Source organism: Mirounga leonina, unplaced genomic scaffold, assembly GCF_011800145.1.
Source record: "Mirounga leonina isolate KUSES-001 unplaced genomic scaffold, KU_Mleo_1.0 Mir_154, whole genome shotgun sequence".
NCBI lineage: Eukaryota > Metazoa > Chordata > Mammalia > Carnivora > Phocidae > Mirounga > Mirounga leonina.
In genome coordinates, this window is record NW_023270389.1 from 58672491 (window position 1) to 58695680 (window position 23190).

General features: G+C 45.8%; 1 protein-coding gene across 3 annotated transcripts in view; it reads left to right on the plus strand.

The window, feature by feature from the left end:
- ILDR2 (immunoglobulin like domain containing receptor 2) overlaps nt 1-15973 on the plus strand; it is a 55489-nt gene extending 39516 nt beyond the window's left edge. For all 3 annotated transcript variants that reach the window (XM_035010920.1, XM_035010921.1, XM_035010922.1), the window contains 4 exons: nt 7993-8106; nt 11891-12101; nt 13399-14071; nt 15313-15973. In XM_035010920.1, coding sequence (XP_034866811.1) covers nt 7993-8106; nt 11891-12101; nt 13399-14071; nt 15313-15348 — 1034 coding nt within the window. In that variant the 3' untranslated portion in view covers nt 15349-15973. The remainder of the gene's footprint in view (nt 1-7992; nt 8107-11890; nt 12102-13398; nt 14072-15312) is intronic.
- The last annotated feature ends 7217 nt before the right edge of the window (nt 15974-23190 follow it).

Genomic DNA, 23190 nt, shown 5'->3' on the forward strand with positions numbered 1-23190 from the left:
CCGCCCGGCCCCATGCTCCTCTCTGGCTTCCACTCTGGCTCCTTACTGATAGGAACCATCAGCTCCATGATTCTTCCTTGGAAAATGATGATCTCCATTCCAGAAATGGGATCCCTCCAGCTGTATCAGATATCATCTGGAGTGCATGTCGGGCTTTCCAAGGACTGCAGGATGTAGCTGTCCCTGCTCTCTGCCCAGGCTCCTCAATAACTAAAGTGATAAGGAAAAGAGGCAAGGTACCCCTTGAATGTTGATCATCCAGTTAATAAGTAGTTATCTCATCCCTATCTAGTGTTCAGGACTGTAACAGGCACTGTGAGGAACATTAAGAGGTATAGGACATGGTTTGCATAGGAAGCAGTGTGGCCCAGCCAGGGAGAGAGAATGGATTTTTATTAGGACAGTTAGATACTACAAAGAGTGTGGTACTGGGAGTTCAAAGAAGAAAGAGCTGGAGCAGTTACAGAGGGTTCAGGGAAGAGGTAGACTTGAGCTGGGCCTAGAGGAACGCAAAGGAACAGGAGAACAGAGAAGGGTGTGCTCAGGAGGGATTCATGGTGGGAGCCTGGAGCTGGAAGAACAGGGTGGGTGTTTGACAGTCTCCAGCTTGGCGGACCGGAAGAAAGTGGAGGGCTTTGGTGGAGCCTCATCCAGATTAGGGAAGGCCTTGAAACCCGCCCAGAAGAGCCTGGGGCTTGGTGCCGTGAGTGAGCGGGAGCCACTGCAGGAAGGTTCCTGAGTTCTTGGAGAGGTGACACGCTGACAAAGCGAGTGGTAGTGGAAGAGAGTTGGATCAGAGATCCTGAGCGGAGATGTGACTGAAGCCATTCAGAGGCTATGAGAGTATCTGGGCCTTGATAGAGGCCATGGGAATTGAAATGAGTAGGCAAATCTGAGAGCTACTTCAAAATACGACTTTAGGGAATGAAGGAAAGGGAGGCTTCAGGATGAGCCCAAGTTGTCTAGTGCTGCACATCATAGACAGAATTAAGTAATTGATAAGGAGAGCTTATTTGGATGGAGATTAGCCATGTTATTTTAGGGCATGATGAATTCGTGGTTATTGGCAAGGGCAGAGGGGTAGAGTGGTGGAGGGGCATTCAGACATAGCTTTCCTAGAGGCATTTGAACAGGATTACAGAGTAGTGAAGGTTAGACGTGTGTGAAGTATCTTTAGGAGGTGATTTTTAAATTCCTAGGTGTGGATGAGGCAGTAGTGTTGGTAAAACAGACATCTGTCCCCTGGAGGTATCTGGACTTCTTTCGGTGGAGCAGGGAAGAGTATCTTGCCCACTGAATGAACTGTCAGTGCTTGACCGTGGAGGAGTGGATATCCTCAGTGACTAATTAGTATTTGTGTTTTTTTCTCTCCCTGGAACTATTAGTAGAATTCTGACGTCTGAGCCTGGGAATGAGTCACAGACTGAGAAGTAAAAGTTAATGATCAAGGACACACAGGGAATGAGAGAGATAAAGACAATACAGTTCATTTCCCCAAGGATGGTGCGGGCCAGGGGACATTAATGGAATTTGTCTCATATTTTATTTGCAGCTTCCCCTTTCTCCAGTCTTTTTATCCTTCCCACCAGAACTATTCCCTCTTACTTTTTTTTTTTTAAACGGATTCTCATAATGAAAAGATTCTTATTCACAGGATGACAAATACTTCCTCTCTCCTGATTTCAACCTTTTTCTAGTTCCTGCTTGTTGTGGTTCCATCATTTTGGCCCTATCCTGCCATACTAACCAACTGCAATTAGAATTGGCTTGGGGGCGCCTGGGTGGCTCAGTCGGTTGAGCATCCAACTCTTGATTTTGGCTCAGGTCATGATCTTAGGGTGGTGAGATCGAGCCCCATGTCGGGCTCCACACTCAGCGGGGGTTGGGGGGTGTAGTCTGCTTGAGATTCTCTCTTTCCCTCTACTTCTGCCCCTCCTCCCTGCACACACACTCTCTTTCTCAAAATAAATAAATCTTAAAAAAAAAAATAAGTGGCTTGAAAAATAGGAACATTTCTTATTTCATATAGCAAGAAATCCCAAGGAAAGATGGCTCTGGGGTTGGTTAATTGATCAGTTCAGGTGGCACCACTGAAGGACCTAGTCCTTTCCATCTTTTGTTCTGTCCTTCTGGGCTGGCTCGCCTCAGGATCCTATGATGACCGCCATAGTTCCAGGTACTAAATGCGTTCAGAGGTAGAAAAGCATATGCTTCTTTCTTGTGCTGCTTTTCTCAAGAGTGAGGAAACCTCTTCTAGAAGCCCCTCCCCTTCTAACAGACTTCTCCTTGCAGTTTTATTGGCAAGAATTGTGTCTTGTGCCCATTTCTATACCAGATTGGCTTGAATTAATACAAGACTCATCTCTTAGGCCAGAACACTATCCATCTTGGAAATGAACAAAATCGGGTTTCTCTTAACAAGGAAAAAGGGAAGGATGCACAGCTGGTGTTGGACACAGCTAGTCTGGCCCAGGGTGTCATTATCTGGTTCATTGAGTCAGGACGGAATTCTTCATAATCCCCTCAATGGACACATTTCTGTACTTGTGGTCTCATGGCTAGACTTACTGGTGGCATTTGGCTATTTGTCCTTTAAGAAAAAGGTGGCTTAAGCCAATGTTTCATGTAGCTTATTTTTGAAAACATGTTAGAGATGTAAAGAAACGCTGATTTTAAAAGATATAAATTTAGCCTATTTTATATTTATATGCTACTTTAATTTTAGGGATTTTAGGGTAATCATCTAGCAACAGTGATTTTTTTCAGATTACATTTGTACACAATACCCTTTTGAGCCCTCTGGGTAGTTGAAAAGGCAAGGTTACCAAATGGGAGCGATAAGAGGCACCCTGATTCCTTCCCCTGCTCTTCATTTGAGATCTCTGTTCCAACAGAAGAAGACTGTCGCCTCCCGTCCTGCTCTGGTTACAGCCTCTTCATCTTTGTCAAGGTTCTCTCTTTACTGAGTATCCACCCTCCATCCAGTCGGGAGATTGGCTCTCACCACCAGCCTTTCCTTCTCTAGTGACTCCTTCCTCGCTGCATTCAAACCATGCTTAATATAACAATTTGCAAAACCTTCATAGTCCTCTGATGTTACTTCCATGTCCCTTTTCTCCTCTCACAGCCAAACTCCTTCAGTGTTTTGAATATTTTCATGTCTCCATTTCCTCTGCTCTTCACCAACTTCTCGACTAACTTCCACTTGCTATCACTTCCAAAAAGCAGTGCTTGTGAAGATTGTCCTATTGCTAAATATAATGGATACTTCTCAATTCTTACATCCCTTGACTTCTCGAAAGCATTTACCACCTATGTCCCCACTCATCTTTCTTTGCCTTCCTCAGCACTTTATGTAGTCATTTTCCCTACCTATTTTGCTATTTGCTGGCTATCCTTCCTCTGCACACACCCTGGATGTTGGTGTCCCTGTTTTGTCCAAGGTCCTCTCCCTGGGGAATCTTACCTACTCCCATGGCTCAGTCATCTTCTTCATGCTCATGACTCCCAGTCATGATCTCCAACCCCTCCTCTGCTCCTCAGTCCCATATATCAGACTGCCTTCTGGACATCTCACAGCCATTTCAAACTTAAACTCTAGGAAATTGAATTAATCTGCTATTTTTGGACTTCAAACGAACTCCTACTTCCCTTATTGCTGTGGATGGCACTGTTGTCCACCTAGCAGCCCAAACCAGAAGCAGGGACCTCACCCTTATCTCTTCCTCACTTCCCTCGTCTGGTTCGTCACCAAGTCCTTCAGATTACACCTCAAAATAACCTTGAATCGGTTTACTTTCCTCTGTCTCTATAATACCATCCTAGTCCTTGCTCCCGTCATCCTCCTCCTTGATTAATGCAACTTTCTCCTACCTCGGCTTCCCACCGCTTCTCTTGCCTTGCTCTAATCCATTTTCATATCTACCTGGCCCCCACTCATCCTTCTTACAAAAGAATTGAGTAGGCAAGTAGGGTTTTGAAATGTCATTTTTAAAACTAAGAAGGATGTGTGTCTATATATAAGCCTACTGTGTGTATACAGAGAATATGCAAATTTTAAGCATCACTTCTCCCACAGTGGAGCTGCGATCGCCCTGGGGGTGGAATCTGGCAGCTGTTCCATCATCCATAAACAGCCTTACTTAACTCATTAAGATAGGACAGGAAAAACAAGGCGATAGCCATGGGTATCTGCTTTAGAGACTTCTTTTGCAAGTTGTGTAAGTTAGATTTGGCTGGAAAGGAGAAATTAGCTGAAAAATAGTTAATTTTCAGCTAACTGGGTCAAAAGTATCCACTCAATTACTTTAACAATAAAAATTTTTGAAGTGATAGTTTGGTATCAGAATGAATATCCCAATATTCCCTCTCCACTAAAACCAAAGTTGCCAAGGCTAATAAGTTAGAGGAGCTGAAGTATGAAGAGCCACACCAACCAAAGGACTTGGACCGGACAGAACTTGAGAAAGATAAATCATCCATCCACCCTAAACTGAAATATCCCTGGGGGAAAAAGGTCATTTTCCAAAAAGTGCTGGACGTCGGGCCAGTAGTCTAGGACACATCTCATTAAAATATCACCCTATATCGGAGTTCTCTGATCTTCAGACAAATTACGGATTAAAAAAACAAAAAAAACGAAAAACAAACAAACCCAGCACCTTTTACTGGGAGAATTGCCTAGCTTTTTAGCTACTGAAACCAAATGATGATACCTCTAAAGTCTAAATGTCAATACTTTGCCTCTGTCCTTCTTGGCAAATTAGAGGGATTTAGGTTTCTGAAGACATTAGCTGGTGCGACTGAGAAGTCAAGGTTGAAAGTATCAATTCTGGTGGAGTCTCTGTATAATGCCAGTACTGAGAGCCTCATCTGAGGCTGCCAGTAGTTACTGTAACTTCTCAGGGACATGATAACCTGTGCATACATGATCAAGTCGGTCTCCTAATGAGGATGATAATTTGTTATAATGGCACGGAAAACAATCTAAGCTCTAGTCTGAGTTGTAGTTCACCGAGAGGTTTCCACCTGGTGCTGAGAGTGGCCGCCACCTCCCGCCACAAGGGGAGAGCTGGTACCTTGTTCCATAACAGCAACCCCCCACCTCCAGCCCATCTCAGTATGGCTGAAGGTTTACCGTAGTAGTGCTTCACATATTAAAAACACCCAGATAAAGCCACAGCTCAGGTAGAGTAGGCCCCTTCCCTAATGCCTATCAAATGCTAGTTTTCTCCTTTAAAAAATAATCATCAGCAATAACAACAAAACTTGCCTAAGCCTTGCTGCTCCCTCAAGCTACCATTCAAGTCCTCCCCTTCCTGGTCAAAACCCCCCAATAAACCAACCACATGGCTGCTTCTGTCTTACTTTGTAATCCCTTGTAATGGAGTTTCTATTCCTGATTTCTGTTCGTTCGTTCGTTTATTCATTCATTCATTCATTCATTCATTCATTCATTCATTCACTCATTCATCCATTCGTCCAAACACAAATGTTTTGAGTGTCTACAGTGTGCCAGGCTCTGGGCTAAGTGCGGGGATGCAGAGATAAACAGAGAGAAGTGGTCTTTATCCTCAGGAAGTTGACAGTCTAGAGAGGGAAACTCTACTGAAAATACTGTTTCCAGAGAAATCATGAACTTCACCACCATCCCCAGACTGGCCCAGTTCAGCTCAAACAGACATATATTAAGTGCCTACTAAGCAGTGTTCTGGGCTTTACCCGGATGTAGAATAATAATTCTTTTCCTTCAAGCATCTTTGGGAAGATTAGACATTTATACAAATAATTTGGAACAAACTGGAATATATTGAGGGTCATAACAAAAGTTCAGAGTAAATGATTTATAAGAGAGAAATGATATGGAGAGAGAGAAAGAAGAAATAGAACTTTCTAGCTATGAGAATCAGAAAAAGCTTTTTGGATGTGGTGTCATTTGAGCTGCCCCTAATAATTACAAGGAACTCAAAGTACTCTAATGATTTGGTCTTTGTTGTCTTCTTCTTTTTTTTTTTTAGTTTGTTTCTATATTTGTCTTCTTTATGAAGAGAAAGGTTGGGAAGTATTAGTTGCATTTTACGGACATGAAAACTGGGTCCTTGCTAGGTCATCATTTGAGGTCCCTCAATAAACCAGTGGCATGCCTACAAACCCCTGGTTCCCTACTTCCTAGCCCTGTGTTTCATCCATCAGACATAACTGCCTCAGAACAGACATAGCAGTTCCGTGGGATAATTGCATTTTAATTGAACTGTCTGTACAACTCTGTAAACGCCTCTGCAGAAATGGAAGAGTGTGTAGCTTGATAAATAAAATCATTCCTACTAATAATTGCTTCGGCATAAGGATTATGGATCTAACCTCCAGGAGAAGGTGCCACTTAAAAGCGTGTGCTGAGATTCATTAATTTTTTTAAGTAATTCCACAATTTGAGGTGAATATGAACGGCCCAGAATGTTCTCATATAGAAAATCAGTGCACCTGAAAACAGGTGTGGGGGCGTCCTTTCAGTCTTCAGTGCCAGGGCTGTGATCGGAGTCCTGTGCAGTACTGTATTTTAATCTTCCATGTGCATCGTTTGTGTGCGGGACTTTGTCCGCAGCCAGGGTGACATGACCAGAGAGCAGAAAGCTGAGTCTCCTCGGGAGGCGCAGGCGGCCATGTGGTTTCTTTACGGTATTTGCCCTACTTTGGGAACCGAGAATATTGGGAGTTGGGTTACTTGCTTCCATCCCATTGTATAGTCCTGACTGGCCAGAAGATAGGACTGATAGGACTGTGCCTCAGATCATATCACCCTTGGCCCACCTACGAGCATTTCCTACTCTGGGCTTTCTTGTCTTCCTCTTCTGTCTCTCCTTACCACCTCTACTTCTGGGCTCCAGAGAGGTTTCAGTCAGATTACGTAGTTCTAGCCCCAGGGCCACCAGTTATTCTTGAGTAAGTTATGAAACCTCTCTGAACCAAAATTTTCTCAACCATAAATTGAGGCTAATAGTAACTTCATTAGGGGTGGTGAGGAACAGATGTCCATATAAAGCATTTAGCACAGTACCTAGCACATTTGCAGTGCACGATGGGTGTTGTCTCTTACCATTTGTTCTGTCCCCATTCCACTGGGTCCTTCTTTCTCTCTTGTTTCTCGTATTTGTGAACATTACACTTGCCTGTGTCTGATCACCCTTGGGGCTGGTATTGGCCTTGACTGATACTAAGTGATGTGGGGCTTAAACAGCCTTTGTTCCTGACAGTATGAGTGATGGGAACGTAGGAGATGGTATTATCTCTCATGCTTTAGTTTTGTTTTTTATTAAGCCCCCAAAACAACACCTGCTTGTAACCACATAGCAGCAGGTTGAATTAATCATGCCTAGAATATGGTATTCCCTTTCCTGAAAGGGAAATGTCAAAGAAATAAAATGGAACCATAATTAGCAATCCATGTGTTTTGCACCTTATTTTGCACTAATGCATCTTTAGTCTATCATACTGGCTCCCATGCACCACCCTGTTGTGGAATTTTTGCATCATCTCCTGTGAAACTAGAGGCTTTCGGGCCACCTTCATCAGGGTCCCTGATGTCTGGGTGTCTGTTTTATTTTCACGTTCTCCCACCAAGTGAAGACATGATCCTCAGATGGTACAGAGTCATCTGTGTCCTCAGTCTAAAAAACTGTCTGTTTAGTGTGAGTATGCTTCCGTGAGCTTTAAGTGGAGCTACAGGAGGTCAGCAAGTAGGAAGCAGAAGTTAACAAATGACCCAAAATGTACTGTAATAGAACTTTGTTGTTTACCTGCTGTTCCTCCATTCCAGGGGCACCATCTGATAAAAGGGATCGCAGGTATGGTTTCATAAGTATAAATATAGATGATTCTTTCTGGCGATTTCAAAAAGAGTTGTTATAAGCAAGAACTATGTGTTTTACTTGGTAAAAATAAAGGGAGGCCCCCTCCTGCTTTTTTCAGCGCCCCTTCCTGTCCTTTTCTCAACAGTTCGCAAAGGTTACCGGATTCAAGCCGACAAAGAGAGAGACTCCATGAAGGTCCTGTACTACGTTGAGAAGGAACTGGCTCAATTTGATCCAGCCAGAAGGATGAGAGGCAGATGTGAGCGTCTGTTGGTTCTATGTGATCTGTGCATCATGCAGGCGTTCATGGCTAAAGGGGATTGGGGGGTTACCAAACTTGGGCAGCCCTGAGCTCTCAGGGCTTAGAACTAGCAGGGGTGCTGGTGGTGTCCTGAAGAAAGTAGCTCCAAGTACACAGAAGGGAGAAAAAGGGCTCCCGGTGTGTACCACCTTGGCTTAATGCTGTTTCTTACCACGGGGCATTGCTGGGCCTAGGCAGTCCTGGGCTTAGAAATGTTTTATTCAGAGTCCTTCCCTACTACTCTCTTTAAAATACATTCAAAATAATGACTAAAGATGTGAGTTTTTTTCCAAAGTGAAAACTACCATTGGACAGCAGTCCAGCTGCCGACTTGCTACATGGAGGCCTCAGTGAAGTAGAAGGACAAGTCTGCCCAAGGAGTCTACAAAAAAGAGGCCTGTGTTCCCTCTGAGATGCCCAACAGCAGAGATTGAAGGGCCAGCGAAGAGGCTGCCCCTCTTGTCAAAAGAACTTTTAGATTACTGAGTTTGTAGGTGGCAGGGCCCCAGCCTTCACTCACAGCCCCTGGACACCCTGCAGCTGACACAGCTCATTACTTGGGGTGGATTCTGAATGACCATCTACGAAGAGACAGCGCGGGGCAGGTCTGACATGGACGGGCTAGTCATTGGAGGGTCCTGGCAGGCCCGGTAGTGAGGTCACAACATCTCTCTCTCTCTCTGAACCCTCCGCACCGCACCGTGGAAGCTGAGGAGAGGCTTGATGGAATTGTTGGGGAAACAGTCCCAGACTAGAGGTGCTTTATTCAGATTAAGGACAACATATTCCTCCCAGTCTGCAATGCTAAATTCATCCTGTCTGAGCTGCATCCATTGCTGCATCCTCCCACCGCACCGGCTATAAAAAGACCATCTCCAGATTGGAATGTCAGGAATGTAGATGTCACTGCATTTGACAAGTTAGTTGTAATGTGTTGTCATGGAGCCCTGTAAGGGGACAGAGATAGCGATCCAGGAGAAGGCGCCTAGGGAGGAAATCTGTGAATCTCTCAGCTCAGAGAAAGAGTAAAAAACTGGGGTTAAAACTAAAGGATGGATCCTGATTTAGGTGATGTCTCCTGTCTACCTGGATTAAAATGGTCTCTGGAGACTGGCTGGTCAGATGGTAATGGCATCTGAGCACCCAAGGGGACCTTAGCGATGGCCGAGGTCTTTCTTCACAGTGTACAGGTGAGGAAACAGAAACCCAGAGGGTTGGAGTGACCGGACTGGGATTAGAACCCAGCTCTTCTGATTCCCAGTCCTGTGCTCTTTACACAAAATGTTTTTGAGCAAACTGGATGGCTCCATGGCTGCAGCAGCTGTTTCTGTTGAGAGATCACAGCCTTCTACCTCCGAGGACTTTAGTATGTTGCAAGAGAAGAGATTGAGGTGGTTCACTCCACCTCTCCCATTTTTCAGAGGAGGAAAGGAAGCAGAGAAGGAAGAAAGTACCCAGTGTTGGCACCTTAGGTGCCGGAGTCAGAACTGGAACCAAGATCTCCTGGAACCTGCAGGTTGACATTACAATAATTGCATAGAGATGAAGTAGGAATACAGTTCACTTGACTTTGCGAGGCTCTCTTTCTGAAGAGCGGAGTAAACCCTGGGGTGGATCAGGGCCATGGGGCAGTCTAGAAGATCTCATTGTAAAATGTATCTCATGGTTTCAGGTTGTGACAAGATTCTGTAAGAACTGGGAATTTCAGGTTCAAGAATTTGCGAGATTTGCGAGTAAGATCCTCACTTTCCTTGCCCCTTGTAGGTAGGGGGTTGCTCTTGGGATATTTTTAGTCCAGAAGCCCAGTGCAGTGATCTTGCAGACTACAGCTCCCAGGGCAAATACGTTCCACCTCCTGTTTTTGGAAATAGTTTGTACTGGAACAGAGCCAGCCCAGTTCACTTATACGTTGTCGCACTGCAATGGCAGAGTTGAATAATTGTAACAGTATGGCTTGCAAAGCCTAAAATATTTACTATCTGGCCCCATACAGAAAAAGTTTGCCTGGTCCCAGAGTTACATTATGAGGTGTTTGTGAAGCAGGGATGTTGATGTTTATGTTCAACGTGGCAGAAATGTTACGGCAGCATACAACCTAGGCAGTCCGTCACTATGAATGGCGAAACTGAGATAGCCCTCACTATGTGGAGAAACGGAAAAGATCCATTATTCCCTGAAGTTTAAGGAAAGTTCTGAGTCAACAATGGGATTTTCCAATAGTTTCACTTGCTGCCTTTTAAAGTTCCCTTCTGTACTGTTCCCAGGGGATTAGAATTCACTGGGATCATGAGAAAAAGAAGGTTCTAGATTTTATTGATCAGTAGTATCTGAGTTATTTTCCTTTCAGATGGACACTTACTAGTCCATTCTCCTTAGAAGGAGGAAAAGGCTTAAAAATTAGATTATAATTCAAAACCAACTGACTGCATGTCCAAGATGAATGGCATTCGCAGGAAGCCCAGACCTGGTAAAATAGGACAAGGAGGCTGTGTTTATGCAACAGGGGGAGGGAGCGGAGGCCCTTCCTTTCCTTGGTGGGTGGGAGTGCTCCTCCAAGAACTCTTGGGGATAAGGAAGAGAAGTAGAGGGGAACCTGAGACACCTATTTGTGCTGTCCACATCCTATCTTGGCTTACCTTTTACTCAACAGCCAAACCTTACACCTTGTAAATGTTGATTTTGATAATATTTTGAAGTTCTAACCAAAGGATTTTAGAAAACAAATGGATCCAGTTGCATTGCAAATAGAATCACTAAATGTGTTTTTTCAGTAAAATGATATTCAATCCATTTCAAAGTTCTGTAAACAAATGGTTGGGTTTTTTTTTTTTCTTTCTTTCTTTCTTTCTTTCTAGACTGATTCTTGTCTTGTTCATAAGTGCTTTTGCAAAATGCTACTTAAGCCACTTTAGGAAATGAGAAAACTGTGACCATCCCCCCACCGCCTTGTAGGAAGAGTACAAGGGGAGGCCAACAGGCCGTTAAGTGCAGCCGCCCCTCTTTTCTTACCACACCTCTGCCCAGCTGTCCTAGCCACCCATGGCCACATACACCTGGAATATTTTTTAGGAGGCAAAGAAGTCTTTGTAGGCCCTGGAAATGGACTTGGTACCAATTGGGAAGGATAGTCCATGTTCCTGGATGAGCATCCAGAAAGGGGATGATTGGATACTAGGTGTGCAGTCCCCTTGCCCCTGTGGACTGTGCTCTGTGGTGAAGGGCACAGCTGAAGGAGGCTGAAATGGGGTTCCTCTAAGGCATGGGGCTGTACTGGTTCTGAAGGCCCATCTTGGGATGCGGTCAACAGTAAGGGAGATTTTTTTGTGAACTGTGGCTTCTCTTCTCTTTTTGCCCCTTTTGGCTCAACCTGCCTGGGATCATCATGGCTTTCACAGAATTATACAAGAAGAAGAAAAACATTGGAACAAGGATGACGATGCCCTAGGAGGAAACCAGCTGCAAAGAGCCCAAGTTCTGGGAAACATGCCTTAGATGGAACAATAACAATTGTTTTCCTATTCTAAGAACAGAGCATGTAGGAAGCCTCCCCCTCTCTAAGCCAGTGGGCTTCTGGATGGAGCCAGTTCCTGCTGAGCTAAGAACACAAACCCCATTAGTTCAGGTCTACAACCAAACTGGAACAGGCTTGAAGCCTTGGGGAGGTAGCCTTGGTCTCAGCCCTTAACAGAGTTCCCACCCTAGTATGCAGAAAGCTCTGTCATGCCTGGTTTTGTCCCTGCAGATAACAACACCATCTCTGAACTCAGCTCCCTGCATGAGGAGGACAGCAACTTCCGCCAGGCCTACCACCAGATGAGAAGCAAGCAGTTCCCTGTGTCTGGGGACTTGGAGAGCAATCCTGACTACTGGTCAGGTGTCATGGGGGGCAGCAGTGGGGCAAGCCGGGGGCCCTCAGCCATGGAGTATAACAAAGAGGACCGGGAGAGCTTCAGGTAGGGGTGAAGATGGCTGCGCCGGGGCTGCAGTTCTGGTGCTGGGGATGAAGGGGCTGGAACTGGAAGGCAGGGTGGCTCTGAGACTGTTTTCTGATAGCATCTCTGTCTCCCATTCTAGGTTGTCCTGCCACACCTCTCTTTGGGCTGTTGAGCATCCCCTTCTCATATTTATTAAGCAAGGGAACACTTGTGACACCATGTGTAGCAACGGTCATTCAAGTCCCTTTGAAATGGGTACTCTATTCTCCTTAATGAACCTTATTAACATTTCCTTGCCCTTCTCATAATATTTTTTCCTATAACCTCTAAAAATTCCCATCCATCATCTCCCTCATTTTTAAAAAGATTTATTTATTTGAGAGAGAGAGAGAGAGAGAGAGAGAAAGAGAGCAAGTGGGGGGAAGGGGGAGAGGGAGAGAATCTTCAAGCAGACTCCCAGCATCAGCTCCATCTCACAACCCATGAGATCATGACCTGAGCCAGACAAGAGGCAGATGCTTTACGCATTGAGCCACCCAGGTGCCCTTCCATCATTTTTGATCATTGTTATGTGAAAGGTAAAATGCCAAACATGTTATACTGTTGTGTTTGATTCTCATAACCCTAAAAGGTAGGTACTGTTCTTGTCCCGTTTTAAGTTGGGGAAACTGAAATGTACAGATGTTACCTAGAGTCACCGGGCCAATGGTGTGGGAGGCCAAGATGTGCACCCTGTTTTGTATGGCTTCTTCCCACTGAATAGCACGGTCACCACTCACCGGTCCTTTACCTTGAAGGACAGTAGACATCGCCTTTCTCTTAGACTGGTTTACCAACTGCAGGTAACTCGCAGAGGTTACTTGGCCGTGGGCTCTGAGGGAGGCACAGGCTTTTCTGTATATCACCAAATATTACAGGGTTATCCTTGGACCACAACTGTTTGCATCGCAAGCCACACCACCCACGCTGGCTTCCAGGGTGTGAGAAGTGAGACATGTGCTTGTCAACCAGAAGCCACCGAATAATGATCACAAGGCCCCACTGTGTGTTGCAGCACCATATAAATCAAAGCATTTTTATCCACACAACTCCGTTTTGATCCTTAGCACGAACCCCGGAGGTAGTAGCCACGGTCGCCCTCACTTTACTGTCTGAGGTTCCCAGGCGCCAGAGGTGACCAGGACTGTTCAGCCGGGCCCCGCGTCCCGCTCGGGCTCCCTGCCGCCCCCCACCCCCCGCCGGCCTGGCACACGGCGCCGACCTTGGGCGCGGGCCAGGGCCGGCTAACGCCGTCCCCTCTGCCCTCTGCCCGCAGCCAGCAGCGCTCCAAGTCAGAGATGCTGTCCCGGAAGAACTTCGCCGCCGGGGTGCCGGCCGTGTCCATGGACGAGCTGGCGGCCTTCGCCGACTCGTACGGGGCGCGCTCCCGCCGGGCCGACGGCGACAGCCACGAGGCGCGGGGCGGGGGCCGCTTCGAGCGCTCGGAGGCGCGCGCCCGCGGGGGCTTCTACGCGGACGGCTCGCCCGAGGAGTACTACGGGCCGCGGAGCCGCAGCCGGGAGCCCCTGGGCGACGCGGGCCGCGCCTGGGCGCCCAGCCCCCCGCGCCGGCGGCCCGACGACGCGCCCCTGCCGCGCCTGGTGAGCCGGACGCCGGGCACGGCCCCCAAGTACGAGCACGGGCCCCGCGCCGGCGGCCTGGAGCGCCAGCCGCGGCCCGAGGGCGCCAGCCGCGGCGGCAGCCTGGAGACGCCGTCCCGGCTGAGCGCGCAGCTCGGCCGTCGCAGCGCCTCCTACTACGCCTGGTCGCCGCCTTCCGCCTACAAGGCGGCCGCGCCGGAGGACGACGAGGACGAGTCCGCCGACGACGACGCGCTGCCGCCCTACAGCGAGCGCGAGCTGACCCGGGGCCCGTCCTACCGCGGCCGCGACCTGCCCTACCACAGCAGCTCCGAGAAGAAGCGCAAGAAGGAGCCCGCCAAGAAAACGGTGAGGCCGCGCCGGGTGCCGCGCGGGGGGTGGGGGGGGGCGTCCCGGGCGGCGGGGGCCCGGGGCGGCTTTGGGGACGCGGAGGCTGGGCTCATTTTTGCCGGCCTTGCCGTGCGCGTGGAGTCAGTAAGCGTGCGTGGGGCCCTGGAGAGTCCCTAAAGCAGAAATAGCCGGGGCGTAGAGGTAGAGTCGCAGATCCGCAAGACCAGCTTTGAGAAGCACGTCGCATCAGGGATTCGCGGCATCATTCCCACCACGGACATTTAGAGGGACCTCTGAGGTCTGTGTGCAGAATGTTCTGTGCATGCCGATATGCGCATTCCTCCCCATCTCCCGTCCCTGGCGGCGAGGGTTTATAACTGGCATAAAATTCCCAAAGCGTTCACATCCCAGAGAAGGTTAGTGCCTATTTTTGAAGGACAGCTCACTTCTTTTCTCCTTTGACATTTTGTTGAATGCAGACTATAAATTGTGCTCTGTGTATGTGAGGGAAACCTTTTGGGCCCTGCCCAGTTAATTGTCTCTTTTGTAATTGGCCTTATGGAGACTTGAATGCTTTCTCTGTGAATGCCGAGAGCAGCCCAGTCCATCCCTCAGCCCCCAGATGTGAGCTCTGGACCTCAGAGAAACGCTGGGGGACAGTCACAGATGTCCACTCTCGGCTGCCAAAGTGCCTGTGCTCCCTATGCTCTTTTTCTGGAGGCCATTCTGCGAGCCCAAGTGCTTACGCTCCCTCCTCAGTTACCCTGCCTCTTCCACTATTTTGTTTTTCATAATTCAAGGTGGACATTCTCTTTAGCGTGTAGTATGGGGAGAGAATATGAATGGAAAAAAGTTATTAACCTCTCCAGAACAATTAAATGTCTTTTGTCGTTCTTTAAAGAGAACAGTGAGATGACCCATGAAGTACCATGAGCCGGGAGTGAACTTTCAGGTCATGTCGGGTTTATGGAGCACCATCCACACCAGCTGTTGTGGAGCTATGAACGTTGTAGTTACCCTTAGAGGGTTGGGAAGTCGTTCTGTGGCCGTGGAACTAAGTTCTGTCAGATGTACGTTGGCTTCAGCACCAACTGAGGCTTGGGAACGATAACCACAGGCCTAATGAGATGCCCTGATTCAGGGTGTGCCAGACGCTGAACAGGATGTGGACTCTGCCCCACGGAACCATCTGCTGTGTTGTGTTGGGTTTCTTTAACCATTGTATGGTTTAACATTGTGCTCTTTCTGCTCTTTTCCAGAGTGACTTTCCAACCAGGATGTCCCTTGTGGTCTGATATTTGTTTTGAAGACACCTCTCTGGGTGACTAGAAATCAGAAGCAGACTACTGGGACAAGACACAAATCCAAGAGCCAGCAGGCCCGGGACCTTCTCTGGCCACCACCTTGGAAGATTTGCTGATCTTTGCTTTGGCAAGGGATGGGGGGCAGCCTTTAAGGAAGGCTGATTCCAGACCTCAGCATACATCTAACTAGTATGAGAAACTTAAGAAGATGACTGCGTGTGAGAACATTCCCACACATGGAGTGTCTCACCCACTGAGTTCATCCTGCCTGATATTCTTCTGTAGCTGAAACAGGATTCCTTTTCCAATTCTGAAAGGGAGTTAGCTCTGGACTGCTAATTTCTAGAAAATGCCTCTGCCTACAAGTATGTTCTTCTATACCTCCTGTGCTGTGCTTAGAGGCAGAAAAGCTTATTACTACTATTAGAAGAAGGTCTTGTACTGACAACGGAAGATAACTTTAGGCAAAATATACCTTTTATCCCCGTCTCTTCCCAGTCACTAGTCAATGACTATTGTTACACTAAAATCAGAAGGCCTTTGGTGAGCTCAGTGACAGTGACCTGCTGGACAATCACAGAAATGACCTCAATTTGCTGTTCTAAGTGACAGTTCTTGAGTGGCTGGAACAAGACAAAAGAGAGTATACCTTTGTGAAATGCTGTGTAAGTGGTATTTCTTTTTCCATTATGAGAACTTGAACTGCTTTTTCTCTTTCTACTGTGCACAGTGAGATCTGAGTCTTGGACATTAAGGGCTCTCCTCATCCTCCCTTCTCCTGGACTTTCCGCAGGTTGGTGCCACCCACAGAGCTCCACTTCCCTCTGCACTCTGATTAAATTGTCATCAGGTGCCTTTTGAGAAATGCTTAAAATACACACATGAAAGAAAAGAGGAAGAAGAAAAAGGAGAAAGCGGTTATGCAAAGTAGAGAAGAATGAAAAAGAATTTAAGAGGAAAAGAATATGTGATCTCATTATACTTTGAATGTGGGCCATTTTCCCCACAAACTCCACTCAGTCTTCTCTGGTTCTGTACCTCATTTACCATGAGTTGTTTCTGCCATCCCAGCTCTGTTATCCCAGGACGCCAGAGGTATGTGGGCCTCACCAGACTTGCTGCTCTCCACGCTTTGGGAAACGAGGGATCTTGCTCTCTCAGGAAGGAGCACTTCCGATTCCCACTCTTGCTGAAATGATAGATGTTGCCTAAATCCCAAAGCTAGATACCGCTGGATTTTGTAATTTGTATAGATTGCAAAAAAGTGGCCACAGTTTCTTCCCTTCTCATCAAGAGGTGCAGTCTCTTTCTCCACCCCTCAAATCTGGGAGTGGCCATGTGATTTGATTTGTCCAGTGGCCCCAAACCAATGTAACACAAGCAGAGACTCGACAAATTCTTGTGCATGGGGCCTGTCTTCTCTTGCTGTTCTTGGGGACCTTGCAGTTGCCCCTCCGTGAACAAGCCTGGGCTATCCTGCTGCATGATGAGAAAAACAGGCCCAGTACCCCTTCCGTCCTGACAGCCTATCGAGGTCTCAGCTGATTGCAAACACATGTGTGAGCAGCCAAGCCCGACAGGAGAATTGCCTAGCTGAGCCCAGCCCAAATTGATTCCGACTCAAGGCATGAGAAGTTGGTGCACCCTTTAAATGTTCATTTCTCTTCAAGGACAAACTGACTGTTTCTCCTTGTCTGGATGTTCAGCCCTTAATCCCCGACTCCATCTAACCCTAGGTGTCTCACAATCTCCACTTTCTTTGGCAAACGTTTGCCAAAGCTTTTCACCCTGCACCATTATGGTGGGATACATGGTTGGATCAAAAGTCACTGGAGGACAATGAACCTATGAAGGTTTCTTCTTCAACATCTTGTCGGTCTTCTTCAGAGCCACCTGACCAGAGCTGGGCCCTAGTCTCAGAGCACCATTCCACTGGTATCCATTTACTTCACGGTATTTCCAAAAACAGTCCTACATGTGCAATGAAATAAAGAAGTGGCTGGTGAGGGTCAGAAGGATGAGTTGATATCATTGCTTGGAGGAGACTTGGCCTACCAAAGGACTTCTCAGTGGCTTTGGCCTGAGAGGAACCAGGGACAGTTCAGCCCAGTGCTGGCACTTCCAAGGGCAGGAAGACACAAGCCATAACCCTGGTGCTGAGTTTTAGACTTGCTGGTGTCCCTGGCCTCTGAGAGCCTAGGTCTAATCTGTTTGGGCCCCAATTCAGATGGAAAGGATGATTAAACATCATCATTTCTTAGTCACCAGCTTTGGATTTCAACTTGCTCAGGCAATTCTGGAGAATATTGGGTAGCTGCAGAAGCTCTTATCTCTTCACACTGAGCACTGTGTCAGGCTTCTCTCCACCAAAGAGCCCCATAGCACCAGCTGCAGAGACCAGACATATTGCTTTTGTTAGCCAAGGGCATGTAGGATTTTGGAGAAGGTTAGGGGAGTCGTAGGAAAGATTAAAATTGGAAACCTGCAATTCCAAAGACAAACCAAACTATAGACAGACAATACAATAAAAAACACAAAGACAACAGGCTCCTGAAATAACCTGGGGAAATGGGACCAGGTTGTCCCCTGTAGGGCTGCATAAATCACTGAAACTTCCAGAGAGAGAACACTATTGTTTCTGGGTACGTGGATAGAGACAAGACTGGCTAGACAAGTAAAGGCAAAGCTGGCCATCCTCGGCACCCTGGCTTTTCCCAGTGGGTCCTTTTGTTTCTTCCCTGAATAGTGTTTCCCGCAGAGGAAGGGCTTATACATACTAGCTTCCTTCCTAGGCTTTATTGGGGTACAAAATAAGTCTTCTGTAAGACATGACCTCTGTCCATTAGGACCCTGCAATTGAATAGGGGAAATAAGACATGCCCAAGAAAGAAGTAGGAGATTTTATGCATATAATGTGAAATATTGCTATGGATAAATCACAACAAACCCAGAGAATTAAAGTTTTTAAATTTAAATGGGTATATTTTGATATTTAAATGTTGTGTGTGTTTGTGCATCCATTGTCTTTAAAGATTAGCTCGGTGTTCTGAAAAAGCCAGTATTAAAAAATCTGATGGGAAGAGATGAATTAGGATGGGGAGGGGTACAAGGCAGAGGGCCCAGGGGGATGATGCAGGAGGTGCTGTGTGCCTGTGAATCACAGCTGCGTCAGGGATGTGTTGGAGAAGGGGGTGCGGGTGCAGGTGCCAAGAGGTTTCTCCTAGAACAGCTTCTTTAGGCCATGCATAGATTCGCTAGGAAGCTGGGGACATTTGCCCTGGACCTGATGGTACGCATCAGCTTTCACGCAAGCATGCTCCCAGGGGAGCTCTGGATCTGCTTGTCCAGGGGCTCAGTTCTGCAGCCGTGAGTGTTGCTGGCTACCCTCACTGACACAGAGAAAGTCTGGTGGAGATAAAGGGCCTCTCATCTCCCTTCCTGTGATCCTCACTCTGCACCTGGCGCAGGACTGGGTGGTGGTGGTGGGGTGGGGGCAGGAAGGGGCTGCCACTCTAGCCCAAAGCACTCCATGCTGAAGACACCTAGCCACGTCTGTAAGTATTTCTAAATACTCTGAAAGACATCACATAGGTAATCTGATTAGATTACCTGATTACCTTCGGAGGCTGAAGTTGCAGATACTGTTGTAATCCATCCTCCCCTTTTCTTTATAAATGGAGAAATAAACCATCATTGCCATTAGTGAAGTTACAAATCTAATTAGGCCTTTAGATTCCGAGCCTATAACTCTTATCTGCTGGATCAGTGTGTCCCCAAATTGCCTAACCAGACAAATTGCGTGATTGCTGTTAAAAATATATTGTTGGGCCCCACCTTGGAGATTGATTAGGTGGGTCTGGAGTCAGTATGGGTTCTTTTAACGTATGTTTCAGAAGAGTCCTGTGATCAGACACATTTGGCAAATGGCGCACTAGATCATACCTATGGCGTACCCCCAAGCAGTTGGTCCTGAGGCTTCCTTGGGCTTTGAGGATGTCTTTAGACATCCTCTTACTCCCTTGGGACTGGCAGTGGGGCAGCGCCCAGCAGTCTGGCTGCGACAGAGGTGACTGGCTCACCATGGTCCAGAGGTAGGAGAACTGTGTGAGGCAGAGAGAAAGGAAAACTCGGAGCACTCCCCAAGAGCCGGTTCTAGATGTTTCTAATCCTAGAATAATGATCTATTGTGACAATCTCAGATCTGACAATAGGAATCACAGGTAATTTTCTCATTCCCTCGATGTCATTCTGAGCAAAACTTAGATCATGAACAGAAAGAAAAGAGACCGTTGGGGAAATGGCAAATCATTCTTTGAAGCATTCAGATTATCGGCCTGGCTGGTCAAATCCCACTTCCACCTTAAGACCCAAAGTGGGGTGGGCAAGAATAATAAGATCTACATTATATACCCTTCCAACATCAGATTTAGATGCTGTCAGAATCGTGCTAGAAGTTTAAAATTGATTTATAGGATCTAGAGATCCAAATTCACCAACATAGGGCCCCAGAAAGTCCTAGAGGAAAAAAGTGCCTAGATTTGTTTTTTGTTTTTCTGCTAGGATCCTACCTCCTAGTCACCTGGGAAGCTGATCCATGGAGCTTTAAGTAAGGGGCTTTTACTATCAGAGTGGAACAGAGATACTGTTGAGCTGCTTAAAGTAGCATCCTGAGTTTTGGCACTGGCTGAGGGTGATAAGTTTAATACTAATAGTATTTGTGCTATTTTTATGGTGTACTACTGTTTACAGGGCACTTTCACATGCATTATATCCTTTGATCCTCACAACACCCTCCTGCGACAGAGGCAAGGGGGATGTTGTGGCCTCCTCATCAAACAGAAGGTCAAGCTGAGTTTGAGAAAAGCTAAGTGATTTGCCTGTAGTCCGAAGGTTTTTAAAATTACAGAGCCAGGCCCTCCGTCTGCCCAGGGTCCTTCCCAGACAATTCCTGCAGCACCCACAGGACTGGTATCTGGCTGATTTGCACCTGCTGCAAGAGTCCTGGACCCCGTGCTCACTCACATGCCGCCGGTGGGACGAGGCTGTGGAGCTGGGCAGTCGGGGCCGCTTCGTGCTGCCCAGCGCCACTCCCGAACTGTGGCTCTGCATGGGCGCCAGCCTCCCTCAAGGATGGTTTCTCTTTCACTAGCTGTGCTGTGAGGGGAAAAGGCTTGGACAAAAATATGCATCAGATTCCTCCTTGAAGAGGAATTCCTGAGCCAAACTACAAATTCATCTAGACTTGGAACTCCAGGGTTCAGGGGCAACCTGCTTAGAAGTGAACTATCTGGCATCCTCCCCGCATTTGGGGACTTTAGGTAGAACTAAGAAGGGCTAGATGTAGAAGGAAGCGGTGCAGCTGTGTAGTTAGAATTTTTTGAGAGTTTCTTACTGGGGCTGGACACAAGCCCATGTGGCCTGACCCATCTCTTCTGGGAAAGCGAAAAGAGAAACAAATAACTTCACTCTTTGGCTTTAAGGAAAAGCCACTTTAGTAACAAAGGTATTAGACACTATCCAATGCGAATTTTCCCTTTGGGAATATACAAGGGGGAATAGAAGGTACAAGAAGACGAAGGGGTCAGAAATCTGTGTCATGAGAGTCACCTGCCCAGGTATTTTGTGCCTTGTCTGTGGCATCAAAACTAAAATGTTGTATCACTCTTGCCCATGATTTTTTTTTCAGTGTCAAACATATGAAGTGAATTTGCTTGTAATGTTTTAATCTAAATAAAGTATTTCACCTACATTTGTTATCAGGAACTCATAATTAACACAACTGTGTTTCATCATGATCTGACATTAAGTGACCTCAGAAGGAAAAAGAAGAATCACACATGACTGCCTCGGATTGTTTTAAGTACCGTGATAGAGGGTTAAATACCAGGGGCATTGTAGGGAAGGCACGCGCTAACAGAGCGTAAGTAGGTTTTCACAGACTTTCACGAGCTATGGCCTGGATAGATTCCGTTGCCACACTCACTGTTTTCCACAGACTAACATTCAGGAGAATATGAAGAGTACAAAAGATGGTGGACGATGTGACGGTACCTAGTTCATTTTCAAGAAGGACACAGGTATTTGCTTGCTAGAAATGGCACTTGGGGAAGGGAGGAAGGAAGCTATTTGTGGGAGGATATTTTAAGTTCTGAAGAGATCTGAAGAATTCTACAGCATCATAATTCAGAGAAGGCCACTTAAAACCTTTGTTAGCAAAAGAAGGGATAAGTACCTCAGGGCCGTATTAATCCTTTCTTATTAGCCAGGCCCTATCAAGGGAGTCTTAGATTTTAGAGTCCTGGTTGAGGGCTCAATTCTCTTAGTAGTTAACTTAAAAATGCTCACATGTAGATTTAAAGATAGACTCCAAAACAGTTTAACTCTGATTACCTCCTCTGGACTTCCTGCTATTTTGTCCATTGTTTTAATTTTATCTTGCTTTTTCAGCTTTATAAAATATTGTGTTTAGAAAAATAAAATATCAATATATAAAGTGCTTAGAATCACATGTTTTTTTCTACACATCTTCTCTTTCTGCATTTCAGGTCTTCTTTTGAAATCTTTTCCCTTCTTTCTGAAGGAAGTTTTCTCTAGTGGTGGTCTTTTGGTAGGATACTCTATCCATTTTTGTTTATCTAAAACAAAGTCTTTACATCATTCTTGTTCTTGAAAGATAATTTCACTGAGTAGACAATTTTAGACTAATAGTTATTTTCCCTTGGCACACTGAAGATATTAGTGTATTCTCTTCTGGCTTTTATTGTTGCTTGTAAGTCAGTTACCAATCTAATTATCCTTCCTTTGAAAGTAATCTGTCTTGTCTCTCTGGCTGTTTTTAAGATTTTATTTTTGTCTCTCATGTTCTTTGGTTTAATTAACATGGTGTGGATTTCTTTTTTACTTATTCAGATTGGGATTTGTTGTGCTTCCTGAATCTTCCATTAATGATGGAAAACTCTTAGTTATTAACATGTCAAATATGTCTTCTCTTTAAGCTTTCCTTTGAGAATTCCAATTAAATGTATGTTAGGCCTTTTCATTCCATCTTCCATATTGCTTAAGCTACCTTTGTCTTTTTGTGCTGTATTCTGGGTAATTTCTTCAAGTTTATCTTCCAGTTCACTATTTTTCTTTTCAGTTGGCTCTAATTTCCTTCTTTGAGTTTTAATTTCAATTAATAAATTTTTCATTTCTAAAAGCTCAGTTTAGTTTTTTTCAGATTTACATGGTCATTGTTGAATACCATCCAACTCCTTATTCTTGTAGACAATTCCCTCTTATTTCTTTGACTACATTAAGTGTACTAATTTTCTACTTTATACCCAGTAATTTATCTGCAGTCTTTATAGGTTTTTGAAGTTTGTTACTTCTGCTAACCCTCACTCATGGTTTCTTATTTCCTTATATGTTTTGTAGTTTTTTTGATTGTGGACTCATATTTGGTAGAACGCCATATTGCATTGATGCCAGTCAAGAAAGACCTTGTTTGTTTTTTGCTCTTACCTGTCCTCCTTCTCTCCAAAATGACTCCACATAGACACGGTAATTCTGGAGGGTCCAAGAGAAATGAGTAATTAAAGAGGGAATGGAAGTGCTAAGGGGGATAAATCTAGGAGGTACATGCACTTCTCTCTAATGCAAGCTTCTAGACTAAAATGAGCCTAAGATAAAAGAGAACAAGAAGCTTTAACTTTAAATATTGTTAATATTTTGATCATTATAAAATAATCACTATTTTAATTATAGAAATAAGACTATTTGGGGGTTAAAAGTGAACAAAAGTCCATTTATTAGTTGAGTGACCAAGGAAATTATGGATCCAGGTTTTATTCA